The 22,500-nt window shown below is 34.8% G+C and overlaps 1 protein-coding gene across 1 annotated transcript in view; it reads left to right on the top strand.

Moving 5' to 3' along the window:
* Positions 1–2,875: 2,875 nt before the first annotated feature.
* Positions 2,876–22,500, top strand: part of FAP (fibroblast activation protein alpha) — a 37,743-nt gene continuing 18,118 nt past the window's right edge. The window contains exons 1-12 of the mRNA XM_082764061.1: positions 2,876–3,165; positions 3,443–3,527; positions 8,637–8,732; positions 10,639–10,733; positions 10,877–10,951; positions 11,145–11,197; positions 12,365–12,437; positions 14,080–14,200; positions 15,694–15,848; positions 16,636–16,739; positions 17,069–17,204; positions 21,092–21,136. Of these exons, the coding sequence (XP_082620187.1) occupies positions 3,160–3,165; positions 3,443–3,527; positions 8,637–8,732; positions 10,639–10,733; positions 10,877–10,951; positions 11,145–11,197; positions 12,365–12,437; positions 14,080–14,200; positions 15,694–15,848; positions 16,636–16,739; positions 17,069–17,204; positions 21,092–21,136 (1,044 nt within the window). The 5' untranslated portion in view covers positions 2,876–3,159. The remainder of the gene's footprint in view (positions 3,166–3,442; positions 3,528–8,636; positions 8,733–10,638; positions 10,734–10,876; positions 10,952–11,144; positions 11,198–12,364; positions 12,438–14,079; positions 14,201–15,693; positions 15,849–16,635; positions 16,740–17,068; positions 17,205–21,091; positions 21,137–22,500) is intronic.

A 22,500-nucleotide genomic window follows, 5' to 3' on the forward strand; every position in this document is an offset into this window, starting at 1 on the left:
AATTAATGATCAGAATGATTTCTCTTGGCAAATAAATATCATCCAGATCATTGGATATCTGTATTAATGAGTTGCTATGGTTCTTTGAATGATACTTTTAAATCAGAAAAGTTTTCTGAGGTGTTTAGAAAGTAAATGTAACATAAGGCATACATAGCACTTTCAAGTATCTGAAGTCATTTATTCAATACTTTGAAGAAGTGTGAAACCCTGATAAGATATATCATTAGATATATGCTGCTGGGTCCTCTATCAATAATTTTTCATGCTGAGGAGATCTTGTGAACACTGAGATTTTGGTACTTTTCTTTGTTGAAGCAGCAAGAGCTTATGCAACAGCATTTCTTTTTTCTTTTATAGCTGAGTTCAACAGGGCCGTATCAAAAACGTGCCTGGGCTTCTTGTAGTCCACTTGTGTGCTGCTGTTACATTCCCCGTTCCTAGTGTCACTCAGCTACATTGTCACCAAAGCTTAAAGGGTGTTTACACAATCTCACTTCAGCATAATGGGTAATGAACCTCAAATGAATCTTGCTGGCTTGTAGGATAAGGATTTCCACTTCAAGTTATTGTCTCTGAATGAGGTTGTAAAACGTGCCTATATTGCTCATCCAGGAAGTGTGAAGTTATAAAAAAACAAGCTAAATTGCCATGTTTTATCTGCTAGCTGTTTCTTCATTTATTGCCTTTATGGACTCAAAGTCCTCCAGGGACTGTGACAAATCCTGATTGCATTTTCTACTTACATCTTTTATTTGTTCATAAATGTGAAAAGAAGAAAAACTATTAGTCACTGGGGATTTGTCTAGCTGCGTGTATGGCTACTTAACTGCTTCAACTTCAGTTGTCTTTTCATCATTCTGTCTACTTTGGGTCTGATGTCATGCACAACCTACATAGGTAAATTGACATTTCCTCATCTGGAAAATGTAAATATTTTAGTAACTTAGAGTAGTTGCATAACTGGCTGGATAGTTGCTGTACAAACTGAATGTTTTCTGTTCCATAATTTGCTTCTTCCTCCATTTCTCCAACGGATTCCTTATTGTATCTTTTTTTCCACTTTTACTTCTATCTTGCCTTATATGGTTTTGATTTTTCAGAAGTTAGGAAGAGCTTTAGCTATTGAAAGAATTGGTATTTGCTTCTTTGTAGTACTGGTATAAACAGTCCAGGGAAGGATGTCAGGAGCAGTAGGTGTATGGAGCTTGTAAGGTTCATTCTCTGCCAGGTGAATATTGTTTTGTTTCTAATGCTGCAGTGTTTGTGAATCTTACCGAAGCATGTGTCTCTAGAATTCCAAATTACAGAAGTAAGTACTATGCAGCATAAAGTCACTTACCAAAGTCATTTGGATCATGTGAGTTTGAATCATTTCCTTTGAGGCATTCTCTAAATGTTCATTCCTCAGAGGAAGCTGCATGTTTGGAAATGAAAACTAGCCTGATCAAAACTTGCATTTGCCATTTTGTGATATTCTGGTTGTTAGAAATTACCAGTGCTGGTAGGAAAGAAAAGGAATGCAGTAACACTGCGAACTGCGTTATTGCAAATACATACGGCATTAACCACAGAATGCTAGGAAATAACAGTTTGGAAATATGAATAATGAGCATGAGTTACATGGAGAAAAGTATCTTTTATTGCAATCCATTTCTGTTTTGGAATTCGTGAGTTGCTGTGGTTTTATCTTGTTAGGAAACATTATTGTGGTTGAGCTCAGTTCAGCCCTTTATATTCAGTGTATCAGAAACAATGTCTTTTGTTCTTCTCAGCCCTTTTTCCTTCATGGCTTATGTCAACATGATGCATCTTTTTCAGAAATGTTCTTGTGTATAACTTGTTCTTTGCTATTGTATCAAGAACTGATAGAGAAGGGAACTGAGAGAACACAAGCTTCTGTAAAAATAACGCATGTTTCACATCACTGGTTGTTCCGCACGAATAAACTGAATTTCTTTTCAAAAGTCTGCCCACCAAGACGAAGGGCAGCGGCAGCAGCCCCGCAGACCACGTCGCGTTGCCTCAGTTGAGCCTGGGCCGCTAGGAGGCAGCGTGCCGGGCCGGGCCGGGCCGTGCCTTCCCTCCCCTGCTCCATCCGTTATTCTCCACGCCCCCGCCCGGCCGTTATGCCCCCCCCCCCCTCCCCCCCCCCCCCTCCTCTCGCGGGCCGCTGTGAGGAGGCGCCGCGCGGTTTTCCCCTCACAGAAGCGCCGATGGCGCGGTCTGTGTTAAGGGAAAGAGCCGCGTCCTGGCTCCATGCGTGTTCCCCGTCTTCCAGAGCAGCTCTGAGAGGGGTTAGTAAGAATATTTGTGCAAAGACAGGCTAGTGAACACGACATACTTCTCTTTTCGAAGGTTTCTTCTCTCTGCTGAGGATTCTCTTATGTAACTTGACGCTGCGGTCTCAAGAGAAGTTTTCTCTGTTTTCAGTTGACCTCATTTCAGTGAGCTAAATAAAATACGTACAATTGGTGGTTGAAGTGCTATTTCAGAATGTGCACAGGACCAGTAGATAGTTACTGGCGCAACCTCTGTTACTTAGCCCACAGAAGTTTACTGTTTTCAGAGGAAAAAAAGTAGTTCTCTTTACATGTGGAAGACAAACAACTTGTGGTTTTGCTTCTTGTTTTGCATTTTTATGCCATCATTTATTATTTCAGAAAGTAAACATACAAGAATTATAGATAAACAATAACAATGTGCTTGAATTTTCTTTTAATTTCTCAGCAGAAAGTAGAAATAAGGTCATAAATATGTCCCGAGAATGTGAAGCTTGCCAAAATATACTGTAGATACTTTTCAGAGAAAAACAGTACATATCAAGTAACTGTTGAGTCATAAAACCCATAAGTTAGTGTAAGCAGATGTTGGTTACAGCTTACATCGATGGGAAGTATATAATCACCACCCCTATAGTCACCCGCTGTCCATTTCTGGTTCAAGAACTTCCCCGAAAGCCTGTTTCTAATTTTATGGAAACCCTTTGAAATTTGGCACAGTTTACAAAAGTATGTAGGAAAAAAAAAAAAAAAAAGTCTGCCAGAGGTTTGGCCTCCAACTGTGAAAACAGACACTGCCTTCTCAAACTCCTCTCCTAGATCCACTGACCAACACCCAGAAAAGAGAATTTGCATTCTTTTAGAATACAGCAGGAAAATGAAGGTCTGTATGCAGCTCAATTCAGCTTTCGGTAACATTTACTTCTGTTGTTTTAAACTATCGGTTATTGTACAAGGCCAGGCTCTGATGTGAAAGTATTTACTTTAAAGAAAAAGGAAAGGGAAGTCTTTTCAAACGTACTGCAGGGACATTTTTTGTTTGTTATTTGGATGGATTTCAGCAGTTAATGAGAATGGGAGGATTTAATTACATTATTAGCCATTAAAGTGTACTTCAGGCAATATTAGAAATGTAATTATTCTTTGTTTCTGTCCTGCAGACCCGGATAAAAGTAATATTTGGCGTGGTTATATGCCTTTTGCTTTCCTTATTACTTATGTGTATTATACTGCTTCCATCAAAAGGTAAGGCATTTGTAATCTAATGTAGTAGAAAACACAACATCTACAGCTACAGTAGCTTCTAAAGTTCATGAAAGTTTGTTAAATCATCTTTAGGATTGTTGTGTCAGTACTGTTATGGCTTTACTGCTATAAAGAAACATACTGACAGCTGAAATATCCTGAAGGTATGATCAAATGCCAGCAGATGCTGAAACAATGAACCCTTTGAAGTGAAAAGTACCTGAGTTAACTTTATTGTGCATGTCATATAATGTTCTTAGACAGGACTACAAAAGTAGTTCTCAGATCTCCTCATATTATTTTATATGTTAGGGGTTATAAGACTCACTGTTATAAGACTCTCTGTTAATAGTTTTCTTTAGCTTGATGAACATGTACTTGGTTTTCAATGATATCATAATAATTATAAAATTTCTCCACCCAATTACAAGTTAAATATTTCTCTGTTGGTAGGATATGGTGAATTGTTTGTGAACATATTTAAGATTGCATTTGAAAATTAAAGCCAATGTTGGATAAAATAGGAGTGCAGAGTTTGCTCTAGTATTATGCCAGTTGTGTGTAACTGCTGATGCAGTGTGATCTGCTGAGTGATCTGGTAAAGCTTCAAGTGAGTGCGGTTTGATATTTAGAGCCTGAGTGGCACTGATCTAATGGTCATTTATGCCAACAAGTAGTAGTAGAATTCCAGTTGTAGTATTTAAAGGAATTCTTTTTTCCTGTGATTAATCTTAGTGTAATATTTGTGTTGAGAGAAAGAATGGAGATTTGTGAAGCATTCTGTTATGCATCATGTGAGGATAAATTATATCAGCAGGAGGTAGTGTTGTGAAGAGAAACCACCTCTGAATTGTGGTGACATTTACTGTCCTATGATGGGGTGCCAGATTTTTTAGCTGAAGCATGGTCAAATCTGAGCTTTCATTATTAGATAAAGGTGTGGTATCAAGCCAAACTTACTCATACCAAATCTGCATGTTTAAAAAGGATATAATATCTTAATGAAACCTAAATAAAAAAGAGCAGCAAGGAGACAAAGAGAGGGGAGAATGAGGATCAGGCTAGCAGCCTGAAGAAGTTGCTAAAGATCATGGAAGGTACTGTAAAAGGAAATGAATGTATTTTTTCCTTCTGAAGTTATCATGTACCAGCTCACTGGTCTGAGCTTCTTCAGCCTTTACGAAGAATTATTTTAATCTATAGTTTCTTGGAACGGCAACTTGGTAATTAATCATATCAAATATCACATTTAGATCCAGTAGGATGAAATAGAATTTACCTTACTTTACAGAATGCTCTTAGAAAGCGCATTTCAGACAATTATGGAACACATAATTTTGTCGAACATATCTGATTATAGCTTTGTATTCTCAGATGGAACTGCAAATGCTGTAGTTATCTATTTTATGCCTAAACCTTTTTGTATAATCTACTGATCAGCTGCAAAAGGAAGAAATATAAATTAATTTTGTGATTATAAATCTTGCAAGTCAAAGACAGACAGGAAGTAGCTACAGAGATGGAATGTTATTTGTACATTCCACCTTGACTACTGCTTTACTGAAAGGATGTGGTGATCTGGAAAGATTAATTGCATATGAGAATTATATAGACACAGGCTAAATCTCTGCTGAAGACGCCAGCAAAGAAAAATGTCATCTCTAATCCTGAAGGAAATGGAAGATATAATTTGGTTGTGTTTTTGTCTGCTAAGTTTCTAGTAATTTCATGTTCTTCAAACCTCTCAAGATATGATATCTGGTTTTGCTTTAAACATGGAAGCATATCAAAATCTGAAAATCTTTTAAAAGTTGTACTGGAAAATAATTTTCTTCTTTTCAGAGAGAAACGGGAGAAATACTTAGCAGTGGTTATTACGCAATTTCTGTGGGTCTGAGAAGAGTACCGTGAGCAATGTCAATATCATGAACTGCAGATGACTGAGAAATTGATGACAGGTTTTTTTACATTTCACTGAGTTAGGAATGTGTTTTGCGACTTACCCTTATAACCCAGCTATGATAACCTGACTCTAAACATTTCAGGTTATTTTCACTTGTACACTGGTGTAACTAATTGTGTTCATCAGCAGCATTAACAGAAAAGAAAATACCTGTTTGTACCTCAAAAGCAGTAACAGAACCACAGGCATCTTTTGTTCTGCTATTTTTAATGAATAGCCAGAATCCTGACTGATCAATATTTCTGTTCCCATTGCATGCTTGACGTGACACAGACCGAGACCTTGGCTCTGTGATACTATAGTGAATACAACACCATCTGCAAGGTTGCTGTCCCAGAACACTACCAGTTTTTCTTTTGTCAAGTGATTACTTACTGATTAGAAGTTCTGTTTTCTGTGTTTTGTTAAACTCTCTCACAAGAAAAAACTGAACACTAAAGGAGAAGGTATCTGCATAAAGTCAGTGACAATAGATGCTTGCAGGCTTTTAACACCAATTTTATACACGTACATGGAATACACTGAAATGCATGAATAATTACAATCATGGAATATGAAAAGCAAGTTACACTGTGAAGCAAATTAATTTATTCAGTGCACATTATTCTGTGTTTTCTGATTTTTTGAAATGTACAAGAGAAATACAGAATGGCACCCTGTAAATGAATGCAAATGGACCACAAACCATTAAAATCAAGATGGTGGGGCAGTAAAGGGAAGAAAGCAAAGTTAAAACCTGGTAACCTTTCATTTCTGTGGTTGGCTCTGATATGTGCTTCTTTTTTGTATTTCGGCATATGGTTTCATCTTTGTTATTTCACAAAGAAATTAAATTCAGCAAAATAGCTTACAAAGCCTACCAACAAGCATCCAAATCACTGTCCATATAGTGATGCAGACATGTAAAGTACTTTTCTTGTTAGGGTCTATTCTGAGGTTTCAAACACTATTATTGAACTAGTCTTTAGTTACAGAAAAAAGAAGCAACAATTACAGCAAACAATTAAAGCTGCTGCTCTTAATTAAAGCATTGCTATATGTCTTCAGTTGCCTAGAAACAAGCATTCAAAACCAAAAGTAATCAAGTGAAAGTTGTGTTCAGTTTTTTTCAGTCCATGGGTAGAAATTCAGATAGAAGTGGACACATTTTGAAAATCATTAGCAGTCATAATAAATTATCACAGAATATTAAGTATGTAAGGGTGAGATGGTGAACAGAGTAAAGGTTTAAATTAAAGCTGTGAAAATTAGAGGACAGATGATACATTTGTCATACTGCTTTTCTTTTTAGTAAAAGCTCCTCTTAACCTGAGAGAAGGAACAGAGAAATTTTACCACATTAAGGTACCAACAGGAGTAAATCTAAGGCTTCTTTACACACAACTGTGGAAATAGATCTTAACCATGGATTTCTAATAGTTAATAGACATTCAGTTAGAGAATTTAAACTGGAAGTTGGTGATAAGTATTCATTGTTCAACATAAATATAGTGGCTTTGGATTCTTCTTTGGAATTATTTTTTTCTATGTATTTTTTTTAAGTTTGCCATATTCTGTGCTTGTCATTAATCAAGGATCCGTAATGTACAATCATGGGATTAACAAGAGAAACTCTTTACATTGAACTTTTTGGAATATTTTCTCTACATATAGCAATAGCTCAGAGTTTATACTGATAGGTTTTTGCCCATGGATTGACATTCCATTTTATTTCTCACGACAGCTTTCTTCTGCATTAGTGCAGACAAGCCTAGTGTCAGTGGTCAACCTGACATGTGTATTCTACAGTAAATAATAGTCATGTAGCTGGAGAAAACATGAATTATCATTTTAAAGTAATGGAGAGAATATGAAGAAATGTTTCCCAGGAAGTGAGTGTGATCTTAGCTGAGAGAGGCTGTAATGGGGAAGTGATGGAGCATGATATGAAACCTGAGGGCAATGAGTCATGTTGAGTTTCTGGCTGTCTTCTGAGTGGCAGAGATCTACTAGACCATGTGTGAGGTCATCCCCTCTACCTCTGGTGACCATAGCAAAATTCACCTTGACTTTAAAAGAGAAAAGTATCAAATCCAGAATGCCTAAACTTGAAAGATGCCAAATTTTTTAAATTGGCCTTTCTCAGAAATGTACCTGTGTCTTTTGAAGATTAAATGTTTTGAGTAATCTTTCTCTTGTGAAGTCTATGGAATTTCTATTATCATTATTATTTACTTTTAATTACACTCTTACAATGATTTTTTTTTCATGTCTGTGTACTTAGAAAATTTCAGCATTACCTCTTCTCATCTGGGCTGATTGTCCTTACTTTTTGTTCTGGACCCCTTCCCTAATTTAAGGTGCTTTAGTTTTTGGAAGAAAAGTGGTAAACGAAAAGCGACAAAACCAGCCACAAGGTTGTATATTTTTTAATGTCTATCTGATCCGGTTAGAGATCAAATACCAGAGCACCTGTCTTCTCTCCAGATTTATTGCCAATTTTCTTTTAAAGCACTAAATAAAAAGTGGAAGTTTGGGCACAGTCATTCATTACATTTCAACATTATTTTAACCTGTGCACATTTGTCTTTTTCTTTCATGTGACTCCTAAGAAATATATGTGGATGATGATCATTTTGAAAGTCTTATGTCCATCTTCTAACACTGGTTGATGAGGCTTTTATGATATTTGGCAGTAGGGATTTGTATGTACATACAGTTTGACTCTTTGCTGAATATTTGTAGATCTCTATTCAGACAAATAATTGTTTCTGTTCACAGGTACACACAAGTTCACAAAACCTATGCTTAAAAAAAAAAAAAAAAAAAATTGTCCTATGTGCATAAGTAGCTTTTCTTGTTTTTCCAGGATCTAAAAGTAAATGTATCTCAATGAATAAATTTCTGGGTGAAAATAATTCATCCAGTTGCTAATTTTGTGTCCCTAAAGGTGACTCCTTCAGAGGCTGAAGAACCTTATCAGAACAAAAACAGAGAATTTTCCTTTCTGCTGTGCCTGCTGCCTGCATGGTTCCAGGATTATGCTATCCTCAATATTCTCTGGTGCTTAAATTATAGAAAAGAGGAAATACTTTACAAGTAATTTTTTTTTTTATTATTTCACTTCACAGCATTGTGTTAACAAAAACTTTTTGTCTCCTTTTCAGTTGGCAACACAGATGATGATCCTAGAGCTCTTACATTGGATGATTATTTAAATGGAAACTTTCAATATAAGACATTTTTTCCTTATTGGGTGTCAGGTAAGTAAAACCTTTTCTCAAAGATACATAAGCCTTTCTAATATGTATTTCCTGGCTGATTTATACAGACGAAGAAATGTATTTTTCTTCCAGACTGTGAATGAATGCTAAATATAAAATTAAACAATTTGCTAGTCAAAACTTAAAGTCAAGCTTACTCTTCTGTCAGTCATTCTAGAAATTCCCAGTATCTGATGTTTCAACACAAACGTTTAAGTCAAGCCTAAACTATCATTTTACAGAGGCTTTTGGTGATTTATTTCTTTTACTGTCATACTTACTGCAGCATGTGAAATAAATATGTCAATGTGTCAGTCATGTTCAAGGCATTTCTCTTTTTTTGTGTTTGTCACAGCATACTTTCTCTTACCATTGGTAATAATTGAGGTAGCCTGTCTTACAGGCCCTGTTCTTGTTTTCAGTAGTACCTAACTCTGCAGTGAGCCCAGCTGTTCTTGTCTCTTATTTATGGAAATGCAGACATTGCTGAAATTCCAAGTTCCAAGGCAATGCATGGAAATTAAAGATGACTTTCTAAGCAAGTTCCTTAAGGTAGAGGTAGACATGAAGTTAATTGCTGCTGATATATGTGTCAGCGCATAGCTGAAATACGACTCTTGTTATCACTGAATTGCAGCAGCACCAGAAAGTTTGAGCTAGAATGGGTTACATTCTAGTACATGCAGCACTCCTGCTCATATCTCTGCACTGCCTCAAGCAGTTATTCTCTGAGTAGAGACAAGAAACAAAATGCCCATTCACATAGAATCTTATCACATTAGTTTAAACCCACAATTTTAGAACTGAACTAAAGCTCTTCAGGACATTGCTAGCAGCAGTTTAAGTTTCACAGTTAGCAATTTGAAGTATGTAGCCATCACTTACATGATTTAAAAATTAGGTCACCATTTGTTAGAATTCTGTCTGAATTCAGAAGTATGTAGGCAGCATATCACCTAAACCTGATATTCTCCTTCCCTCTTTATATCCTCGTCACTTAAACTTATCTTTCCTCTCAACATTCACAAAACTCACACAAAAGTCATGCCATAGATTCCATAGATAGTCATGCCTACAGCGTTCCATATGCCTACTTTCCTACTGAAGCAGGGAGTTGAAATTGAATAGCTCTTCCTAAGGGGGCCTGAGATCACCTCAAATGCTTTTACTCAAATCACATAAGCGTTCTCTAAATATCTGAGGGTGATCTAATTTTCCTCCAAATTAAAACCTTACACAATGTTTCAGGCTTCTTTTAAATTGTTAAAGACTCTGTCTCTTTAGCTACACCAAATACGTAATTTCTTATTTCTGTTTAAAGTAATGAAAACAACGATGTGAAACTAAAATTCTGATCGTCACACTCTGCCAAACTATGGCTCATGTCTTGAGCATAGGTAAGGTTAAATTCAATTCTCATTGGAGGCCACTCACCTTCACTGTGTAGGATCTGTATGAGTAGGGGCAGAGTCATTTATGTAGTGTCACTTACATGGTACAGCTCTGTACAAATGAGAATGTGCTGATGAAATTATAAGCAAGGATCTTAAATGCTTTCTTTATAGTTTTTACATGGTGATACTAGTCTTCTAGTGTGTCTGTCCCTGATATTCTTGATCTGATATTACTAAGAAGAAAATGTCATTGAATAATGAAGTTAACTAGATGATTCTGTGTGCAGTGTAAGATCTTGAGAACATAATCAGAAACCCTGGAGACAGTTGTATAATTCTGTACCTTGGCATCAATAGAAGAAAAACATTTTTAATGTAGATGCCAAAAGATACTCACTCAAAATCTATTAATGACAAAATCTATTAATGACAAAAACAGTGAATACTTTCATAAACCGAAATGTTCTACAGTATCTTCTATGCAAGTTATCTTGTTTATCTTGTTTTTAAAGATAATGAATATCTTCATCAGTCTGCAGAAGATGATATTATTCTTTACAACGTTGAACTGAACTACCTAACTACTATCATGACTAATAGCACAATGGTATGTACCTTTTCAATGAATAAAAAGACAGCACAATGCAGTTTTTTCAAGTATCTCTTTAGAAGTGAGTAGATTAAAAACTGACTCATCAATTCCTTATTTAAAGTGTTTACTAGAATCTAATCTACATCTTAATCTTTCAGAAACAAGTTAATGCTTCAAATTATGTGTTGTCATCAGACAAATACTTCATGGCTCTGGAGAGCAATTATTCAAAGGTAATTATTTTAATATATTGCTTAATGAAATGTTTGGTTTCATTCGGTATTTTGTTGATTGTGGTTACTAAGCATAAATATTTGTTTTTTCTTTTTTTTTCTTGAATAAAGTGGAAGGCTGTGAACAGACAGCTGATGATTTTTAATTAGATTGTCCTTTTCCAGTTTAATAATACTATTTTTTTTCTTGCAGCTGTGGAGATATTCTTATACAGCATCATACCACATTTATGATCTCATTTATGGGTAAGGCCTGATATTTCTTACAGAGAACTATGGCAAATACTCTGTAGTGATGTGTTTGGAAGCATTTTACTGAAAAACTCTATTCTATCAATGTGCCTACTCACTGCTTAGCTTTTACTTGAATTTGTTACTTGTTTGCTTAATGATTGTTACCTATTACTTCTGCAAAATCAAGAAATTCTTTGAAATAAATGGCCTCGGAGAAAATCTTACAGTCCTTTCATCTATTCATCCAGGTATCTGCATTGGTTTATATTCTATGCCCTAAAACTTTGACTGCTCAAGATTCTCATCTTTTTTTTCTTCTTTGCATAAATTTCTCCCACCCTGTCTTGGCTGCTTTAGTCCACTTCAGTCTCACACCAGATGTCTCCTTGCCCTTCTGTTTTCTAATTCATCCTTATTCTGGTTAATTTAATGCTCAGCTTTCCTAAAATCTCACATTTTCTTCAGTGATCTTGTAACAGTCCGTCTTGGGTTCCCCAAAAACTTACAGCTCCTCCCATGGCATTTGGTCTTTTTCCCAAGATCTTCCGCAAACCACTCCTCTTCTGCTTTCTACCGAAGTCTGAAGGAGGCCATCTGCCTCCCCAGTCACCTTTTTATGCCAGAAGTTGTAGCATGACCAAATGCTTCTTAGCTTTGAGCAACAGGGACTGCACTGAGCTGCTACATTCTTGGGAAACTTTTTGCTCAAGGTGACAGGATTACTACTAGCTACTGTAAGTACAGAGGTACTGCATGTGGCTCTGTGATCCTTAACAAATGTTCTAACTGCTGCTGTTACTCTTGCTTCAGCATGTTATATCCTGGGAACTATCATGTGACCACTGAGTTCACATTTCCCAATGACTTGCTGAGACTATAATGAAGATTGCAAGTAGAGAAAATGCCTGTAGATGTCTACGTGGTATTTAGGAGGAGATAAGGCTGCCTTCTTTGGCTGTTGCATATATTTTCAAAGGGTCGAGTTGTTACCCTTTGCCAGCACTAGTGCACACAATCACATTGCTGCATGTCTGACTGCCTGCTTTAATTTTGCATTGCTCATTAAACAAAAAACTGTTAGAAAATATAGCTCTTCATGAATTTTACATGAATGTACAGTATAACGATCCATTTGCACTGTGAGCAAAAAAGCCATTTCAACTTTTTTCCTTTTTTTAGTGGTTTTGTAACAGAAAACCAGCTTCCACATAAAATTCAGTATATATCCTGGTCACCCGTTGGACACAAATTGGTCAGTAAAGATAACAAAGCTCTAGAATCATTTTGCTTTATGGGACTAGAAGACTTTTATTTGCCTTTGGTTATTGCTTTGTTAAGCCATATTTTTGAGAAGCCCATGTGTACCAACCTTGGTTGAACAAGAACGATAAAGATGGTTTTAACTTGCTAAATATTAACTTGTCTGTGTTTCAATAAAAGAATACATGTTCCTCAACTACAACGTTGGCTAGTTTTAGTTGGCTAGTTAGTCTCTTATCAAGCATTGACCAACATAATATCGGATTAAATTCAGTTTCAATGCCTGAAAAATGATGTGCTTTCCTTTGACACCATACAATATTATTAGTTTAATATGGAGATTTAAAGATCCCATATTTAAATCTCTTCTCAAATTTTTATTCTAGGAAACATCTATCAGATTCTAAGTATTACAAAAAATGTTCCCATATTTTTTGAATAACTACTTGATAGTATTTTAAAATAATTTTAAATTACCTAAAGAATATAGTTACAAGTTTGAATATGTTAGTTATTCTTGGTTCCAAAGTATCAGCCCAAGTTGGTGGTTTCAGAACTAGTTGCCCAGTATTGTCTAAATATTTGTGCATGAAATTACATTTAAACATCATATTAATTTCAGAAAGCTACCAAGAAAATACACAAAATATGAATGGAAAATGTATTAGGAAAATATATATACATATTTTTTTTTGGGGGGGGGGAGGGGTAAGGAAGGAGTATTATGTCTCTCTATCAAATGAAATATTGCTATTTCCTTTGTCGAGAATTCTGAAAACAAAACACAGTGATAATATTTTCCTGATAAAGTACTTATAGTCTGTAATGTTTTTATGCAATTCCCCTTATATTGTTTCTCAAGAGTTTTAGGAGTTTTATTATTCATTTAAATAATCAAATAGTTAAAGTGTTACACTTTTGTTGCTAACTAGTGTTTATAGCTTCAAGACAAATAATTTTCTAAGAAAGTCATGTTTCTGATTCAGTTTCTTAACCACAAATCCCTTCATTTGGTTTAAATGTAGAGATATGCAAGGGCTGCAAGCACTTCTTGCAAGAACTCTCTTTTAGTGACTAAAAAAAAAAAAAAAAAAAAAAAAGCCCGAACCAGCCCAAACAGATTCATCTTTTTCTCATCTTACATCACACAGGCCTTTTGACAGATTTAGAAAAGTTTGATTGTTTTCTTCTGAGTCTTTTTGTATTTGTTTTTTTTCTTCTAATTTGGTGGCACCAGAAGGAAAAGTCACAAGGATACTTTGTCTACCTGAGGGTAGACACAGCAATCTGAATGAGTTTCAGAGATTTTATTTTCATGCTTTTCCATACCAAAGCTAGCCACAGAATTCTCTGAAGTTTATTAAGATCAAGGGATTTGTTCAGGATTTATTCTGGCATATTTGAACATAGAATTTTTTCTGTAATGTAAAATTTATTTACAGAAGTACTTACTCTTGTGCAATTTGCAAAGGCTTTTAATGTAGAGTTACTAAAATAAATATTTATTATTTTGTATTCACTGATTAAGTCTTCTTGTTGGTATAATTAGTAGTGTTGACTGCAAAATCTTTGACTCAGACAACAACTCCTGTTGTTGGTGCATGAACTCATAAGAAATATATTCTTGTCTTTAGGCATACGTTTATCAGAATAATATATATTTGAAACAAAGTCCAAGAGAGGCACCAATTAAATTAACTGGTGATGGAAAAGAGAATGAAATATTTAATGGGATTCCAGATTGGGTCTATGAAGGTAAGTACATCTCAAAGAGCAACAACTAACATGTTGAGTGTTTTGTCTGAATTATTCAATTTTCTAGATCCATTCTACACCATCTGTGATGATGCACTGTTTCTAGAGCCCTAAGGATTACTTACTTTACTCTGTTTTCTGGCATGTTAGGATTGCTAGGAACTGGCAATGACTTCTTATTTTGGGGAAAGGGAAGATGAGAAGGGAATCACATATATTGAAACTGTTTTAAGTAGGTGTATACAAATCACTACCTCCTTTTACAAAGCAGCCAAGGAGCATTCAGAAACTGAAGTTTACAAATGCAAATTAGAAGATTTTTTTTCTTTCACATATAACATATTTCATACATTTCACATATTTATTTCATATAATTAGTCCCTATCTATGACATGTTTTCTTGTTTTTATCCATGTCCTCACTGCACGTATAAGCACTGCTCATGTGCTCCTAAGAAAGGTCTTCCAAAGGTTGGAGGCAGCATGAGATAAAATGTTGAATAATGATACTGAAAGTATATGTAGTAAGCGATGGAAATTGGCATAATGAATTGATTACGGAGTTAACCTGCCTGTAAACAGTGAGAGGGGAGAACTGGGGTACAAGCAAGCTGTGAAGAGGTTTGTAGAACAGAAGGAACATGATTTGCTTAATGCTATTAAAAAAAAGGAGAATTAGTGAGGCTGAGTCAGTCATTGTTTAGAGCCATAGAGGAGTGTGAGGCACTGGCAGAGAGACAGGATTAGATCTTGGCTTGGAAGGGAGAAGAATCTAGGGAGTTACAGAGAAAGAGAGAGATGTGGAAATTTATACACGATGGAACTTTGTAGATGAATGTGTTTGCAGATGAGATTATCCCAGTGACAATAGGTACGGAGAGCTATTCCCAAAACAAAAGCTGAAGAAGTGGTGAGATGGATTTTCCAAAGGATTCAATTTATTATAATAGTAAATAAATACCTGTGGGATTTACCAAAATGAGAGCACTTGGAAGTGTGTGCCATGGCTTTATTTTAAAGTAAACTATTATCATCTTTAAGAGTACACGTAGCTATACAAACTAGAAATACATTTTCTGCCAGTGACTGCAATTTGCATTCATACTGTATGACCGAAATCCTGGTCTTTAGTTACTGAAACTATATCAGAACTTTACAAATTAGGCATCGTTCTGCTGCATACTTGGTGACTGGGCATTAAGCTTTAATTGAAGATTTAATGTTGGCTCATTATTTGGCACGTCAGTACATCCAAAAAAAGAAAAAAAAAATGTAAAACCCAACCGAGTCAAATGGGATTTGTGTGCACTTATTGGGAGTTCTCTACGCCTTTCTTTGAAATGCATTGCAAAATCTTGATGCAGGATTGGATCTTGTTATTTGTTTAGTAGAAGTCTTTCTATGTGTCTAGGTTGACAAGAGTAAAATGATGTAATAGATCAGAAGATAGATTACACTGATAAGCAATCAAGAGTGATTTTTTTTTTCCCTCAGAGGAAATGCTAGCAACAAAATATGCAATGTGGTGGTCTCCGAGTGGAAGGTATTTAGCATACGTACAATTTAATGATTCCGACATACCAGTTATTGAATATTCATATTTTGGTGAGGACCAGTATCCCAGAAAAATAATTATCCCATACCCAAAGGTATGTTTCTTATTCTTTTGACATATTTCCTGAGATGTGATAACTGTAACATTAACTATGCTTTAAAAGTATTTGTATTTAAATAGTTAAATCCATTGTGGCCTAGATTAATGGAAAAAACAACAACAACAACAAAAAAAACTTGGGACAAGCTCTGAAAAGGTATGCCCATGCTCAATAATGTAGTAAAATAAACAGAATTCCTCATGTAAGTAAAAAGCATGTGCAAAAGTACATGTTTGTATGGCCAAGCCGTACTTTTTCTAATTCAGTTTACTTTTTGTGATGTGTTAACTACATAGTTGTTATTTTACATTGCAGTACCTCAATTATGAGATGTTGCTTATTTTGCAAAATAAAGGCTATGACAGCTTCAGTCTATTTACATACTTCATCGTACATTTTGATCTCAAGGGGTCTGAAGATATTAAAAACTACCTGTTTTCAGGCGCCACACCTACAGCAAGAAGGTTTGGGTTTTGTACTGTACTGCAGAGATACACACTACAAATACAGCACTGGTTCCCATTAAGCAGTATGTTTTCAGTATAGAAATGCACTGAATTTGGCTGTTCAAAAGGGTTTTTTCTTTATTTATAAAATGATGCAAAGTTAAATAACGTCCTACGTGTAGAGTCTACTCTGAGATCTTATAAAGTCATATTTGTACTGTTGTACTCAAATGAATAAATATTTTGTAACTTATCCCTACAAAAATTGTTGTAATTTTCCTAGATCTGATTTTTTCAAAGCCTGATTTGAATAATGTGATGCATTCTCTTTCAAGGCTGGTGCTAAAAATCCTACTGTTAAAGTGTTTATTGTAGACACTACTAACACTGAAGCATTTGGTCCTAAAGAGGTCCCAGTTCCTGCAGCAATTGCATCAAGGTAGTGTGCCCTCAAATAAGTCTTCAAATTTTTTTTTAATTAGGTTTTGTTTTTTAATTTTTATTTTAAATGCTTAAAACTCTGAATTGTTTTCTAACAATGTAGTACCCTATCAGTCTCTTAATTGGAGATTGGTCAGAAGCTAACTAGAAATGTTGTATTTTGTATGCCTGTATATGTATTGTTACAAAGGACAAAACACATCTCTAAGAGAATAGAAGTTTTGTTTTTGTATTCCACAGATCAAAATGGGGGTTACAGTCTGTAGCAATGCTTCTATATTTTTGTTCTTTAATGACCACTCTTTTCCTCTTTCTTTTATTTTTTAGTGATCATTATTTTACTTGGCTTACTTGGGTAACAGATAGTCGAGTCTGTGTGCAATGGCTAAAGAGAATCCAGAATTTTTCAGTCTTAGCTATTTGTGACTTCAAAGAACATTCAAATACTTGGGACTGTCCAGAGGTAATAAAGTTGGAAATATACATTGCTGGAATTAACATTTGCTAATCTCCATTGTATTATCCTGTTTTAACACCTACTCATCATACACAGGTTGCTCTGGCTTACTCACAGAAGTATGTAATATTTCCCTCATTTTTTTAAGAAAAGAATTATGGCGCTGCCATAGTTGTCTTTTCCAGTGTTTGATCACACTCTTTTAACTAATAGTGATACATCTTTCAATATTTTAAATGCTGGCTGAGAAGTGAGAAAAAAATTAACTGCATCAGCAAAAAATATCACCAAAATATATTTTTTGTGAGGTTAAGTGACAATCAAAGCAAGAAAAATAACAAGAATGGTATTGACCAGGTTTCAAAACTGTTTAGTTCCTTCTTGCTTCTTCATTTTCAAAAGTGGAACCATTTAGGATACTCATTGGTTTTTTTTTTGTTTTGTTTTGTTTTGTTTTATTATTGTATTATAGCATGTAGAAATTTCATGCTAAGTCTAACTGAATTGTGTCCTTTATGATTAATGCTAAATTAGTTGAAATAGCATGTAGATTAAAAGTAAGGCAGGTTTGTAAGAAGGAGACATTGTCCTGTTTTATTAAGTCATACAGCTGGAGAAAGCAGACAAGTTTTCAGGAATACCTTTTTTCAGATCTAAAAAGAAAACTTCCAACTAAATGCAACAGTAACTCCACATTTTATTTAAACACCTCATACTATTAATAAGACAGTTTGGAGGGAAAACCTTGCTCTGTTGAGGAGAGGCATGAGTTCATATGGCCTAGCTATCTATCCCCATACATAGATAGTTATAGGTGTAACGCACAGAGGCTTTTCTGGAAAAAAAAAAAAAAAAAACGTTCTTAGAAAGACCTTCTAAAGCTTGAAGACTGTACATGCTGACCAATATATATCCTATGGATCCTGAAGGAAGGAAGGTGTAACACTGAATTTCAGTAACTAGTACAGAGATCTCCTTTATTGTCTCTTAGCATTGATGCTGTTTGCATATCTGGTTTTTAGAGGTTATGGTACAGAGCACCTATAAGAACTAGTGTTAGGCCAAAACCTTGAACTAATGGGAAATAAAAAGCAATACTTATAACAGTCTTTTGTATAAATGATAGGTTGTAAATTCAGAGTTCATTAACACAGTCTTTCCAAGCTGAAAATACTTATTCCTCTGTGATACGGTAATTGTTACAAATTTTAAAGGAAGGTAAAGTCCTGTTCTTTCAAAAACGTTACTAATGAAGTAATTTTCCACAGAGAAATAGCCTCAGTTAATAAGGATAAAATATATATTTACTGCAGCATTTTATGTGTTCCCTAAGTCATTCCTTGTATTTACAAGTACATTGACACTGAATCTCACCTCGTGAGAATAACTCACCGCATGTAAATAACTCAATGTTCTAATGTACATTAAAAAAAACAAGGGATCTGGGATTCTACCACAATCCACCAAAGTACTTTAGCGCAAACATAACTTTAAGCAAGTAAGCAGTTTTATTTATTCAGAAGGTCTATCTATGTGTTTAAAATTAAGCATGTGCTTAATTGCTTTGCTGGAACCAGACCAGAACAATTAACATCTTGCAGGACTGTGTTCATGATCCTTGTTTGATTGCATTTCTCCATGAAACCTTATTTATGGAGTCACTACTGACGTTTCTATAATTCTATATTTATACAGTGATACAATGCTTTTATCACATTAAAGTTTGCACAAATGGCCAATTGAAGGAGTGTGAACAGATGGGAGTGCTGCATTAGCTCTATTTGTCGTTAGAAAGTATATCTCTGTGCGTTTCCTTCAGCAAAAATAGTTCTCTCGTTGATTTCAGTTAAATTGAGACTGTAATGTACAATAAATGTGCTAGGATTTATGTACTTGAAAATAATAACAAAATATAATCTACAAGATGTTCCTGAAGTGTTGATTCATCAAAAATATTCATTTCAAGTCAAATGTTCAAGTCTTGCTTACGTGAATAAACCACAGGAGCCAGTGTGACTTCATTGGAACTATTCCTATGACTATAAGCTAGGCATGTAACTGGAATTTACTATAAATATGCAAAATCTCTAAATTCTACAAATGCTTTAATAACAGAAAAATCCCATAGAGGTCATAGGACTACTCATGTGAGAGAAGTTAAATATATTCTTAATGTACTATGTCATCGGGATCTGAGCCTTAATTTAAAGAAGGGTAAATAAATCTGTGATGCAGATATAAAACAATATTTCCCATTTTTCTTACATTGATAAGAAATAAAATCCAACTGCTAAGTTAATAGCTCAGTGGAGCACTTGTGAAGTACTGAATGGTATTCTAAGGGGCAATATCTGCATCTTGCACTCAAATCACTTTGCATGGACTGAGTTGAAAGGAAAAAGTGAGATTCTGAATGTTAATTAAACTACATTGAGAATAATGAATACAAAACATATTATTTAGAAAGCAGATTTTCCAAACTTATTTTAAACTGTGAAGAAATATTTTATTAAATAAAAAAGTATAAAGAGAAGCTTGCAAGCTAACAAAAGAAATTTTATAGAAGGGAGAACTGATAAATATTAAATCACTTCCCCCATTTAACATGGTCTCTTCAGTGAAAAAGCCATAAGAAAACATTGAAAATGCATTAGAAAATCTGTAAGTAAAAAAATAAATAAAAATATAAAAGCATCTCTAGGGAGGAGACACTGATCCATTTATGCTCAGTATAACTCTAAAAATCAGTTCTAAGAATGTTTCAAGGAGTTAGTACCTACTTAATTTATATTCATAGTCTCAGGATATGATAATCTGCTTGATTTTTGGTACCTATGTTATTTTTGTCAATCCTTAATTCTTCTAAATACCTTTTTGTAAGATTTTTTACAATGTTGAAAATCAGGCCTTTAAATGCCCCTTAAGAAACACAACAAAAATGGACAGGCCCAAATGTATTTGTACTATACTTAGTTCAATTTATTTTTCGTCATGTGGGTATTAAGTACGTTGAAATATAAATATCTATTTTGCCTGACTTAGTAAAACTGTTGATGTGACTGTAAGTCTCTGCTGTTACAATACAGTATAGAACTTCAGACAGATAAAACCAGAATGCTGTTGGGAGGTTGCACCGAATTCTGATGCCTATTATCTTGGTGCAAATCCAGAATTACTTATTAGATAAAAAAATGTATCTTGGATCAATATAGGTATTAAAATAAAAGAAATCATAATTTGGTCCAAAAGAGTGACCTGTTTTCAGAGGGTGAGAAGCAAAATGTTTTCTCATTGTTCACCAGAATTCTCAACTGGCCAAAGGAAATGGTAATCAACAAGCTTTTTAGCATTGCAGTTGTCTAGGTGTGAATTTTAAAGGTTATATACCAATGTATTTAGCTTGTACTTGTAAGGTTTTTAAGGTTTACATTTAAAAGTAGACTTTAAAACCTAATAGTCATATTATCCACTGTTATAAATCAACATCACTACTTTGAAATGAATATGTCAAACCAACTGAAAATCTTACCCAGATTATGATTATTATTATGGCTGAAGTTATTTTGGTTGTTTTCCATCAAAAATTCATGAGATCAAATATTATTTCTTGCTTCAGTGAAACTGTTTCATAAGGTTAAAACAATCACTTTATATCCTATTTAGCTCTGATGATAGAGCTAAATATATTTTTTAAAATACTAATATTTTAACTAACATAATGATATTAATGCAGTAATATTGTTTACTTCAGACAGTCTTCAAGTGCCTGAATCATCATAGCAAGTATTCTAGAGTTCTCTTTTACAGGAGGTTGCAGACTTTTTGTTTGAAGATTTTTAATTCTTCATTAACCCAATCTTCTTAAAGACTGTACATTTGATTTTGTTTTTCAGAATCAACAGCACATAGAAGAGAGTCAAACAGGATGGGCAGGCGGAGTAGGTTTTGGTTTTGTTCTCTACTGATTTAATGAAAACTTACAGCTTTCTGCATCTTCACAGTGGTGTTTTGAAGCATCAAACACTATTCAAAGTCACACAATGCTATTGCCTCAAACCTGTTGCACTGTACAGCTGAGACTTTTTATGCTGTTAGGCATAGTAGCTGGCTACCAGCTTTCTGAGTATAAAAACCTTTGTTTTCTACCTTCCTTTGCAACTGATCAGACACTATACTGAAGGGACGGAAGCCAAGAACAGAGAGTGATTCATAACGCAAAGTAATTCTTAGAAATATTTGGGTGGGGACAAAGCAATAATGTAAAAAACCTCTGATTTGCTTGGGCAAGAGATAAGATTAGTCATACCATAGCATTTTAAGAATAGAAACTGTTCATTCAGAACACAGCTTTAGTGCCATGTGCTGTTCATCTTCAGCTAGAGAAGAACTTTCAAGGTAAAACACCCCTCTTACAAGTGTAGTTGATGCTTCTTTGCAGTTAGCCTTAAGCAAAAGAAATTTTCTCTACCCAATATCCTTTATCCTAGAAGAGCCATGACACCTTTCTTTGGGAGCTTGCAGTAAAAAACAAGCTGCAAGGAAATTGTAAGAGCATGAGATCAGTATTCACATTCATATATTCTAGCAATTAATATGTGTGCATATGCTTATGTTACTCCTCAGGCAGGCGAAGTTACTAGAATTCAGTATGGGGAACCTCATGCTGTGTTTGATTATACTGCAGTAGACTTAAATGAGACCTTCAATTTTCAGTACACTATCCTTTAAGAGGTGTGTTTTTATTTGAAGTAAAGATTACGCATTCGGTAGGATTAGTGCCTTGGTCCCTTTCTGTTTTTCATCTCTGCTCTTGAGGTTGTGATGAAGGGTTTTTATTAGAACTAATAAATTCCTGTTTAGCCTGTATGGGATTTAAAGATTAGAAATATTAGAAGAAGGGTCCAGAACAATTTAGCTTGTGGTCACAAGTTCTATTTGATCTTGGGTTAATATTATTCAAAAGTCACATCTAATTGGGAATATTGGTGTTTGAAGTGCTTGCAGGTCATTATTCTGTGTTCATATTTTGAAAATAAAACTTACAGTTGCAGTAGCTGGATGACAATCCTAGTAAAGAGGTGATGGTTTGAAAGAAAGCTAAAGTTGAATGGTCTTACCTGGGATAATCAGTTCTTACCCATTAGTAGGGTAAAGATCAGATACCCATTTTGCTTAGTGCTATTTCTGTTGAGTGAATCAGCCAAACTCAGTGGTCCACAGGACTTTCAGATTGGCACTGTTCATGAACATTAGCTTCATTCAGAAACATTATTTTTAAAATAACCTCTACATATTTTTAAAT

Source organism: Aythya marila (genome assembly GCF_965140915.1).
Source record: "Aythya marila genome assembly, chromosome: 6".
In the NCBI taxonomy this organism is placed as follows: domain Eukaryota; kingdom Metazoa; phylum Chordata; class Aves; order Anseriformes; family Anatidae; genus Aythya; species Aythya marila.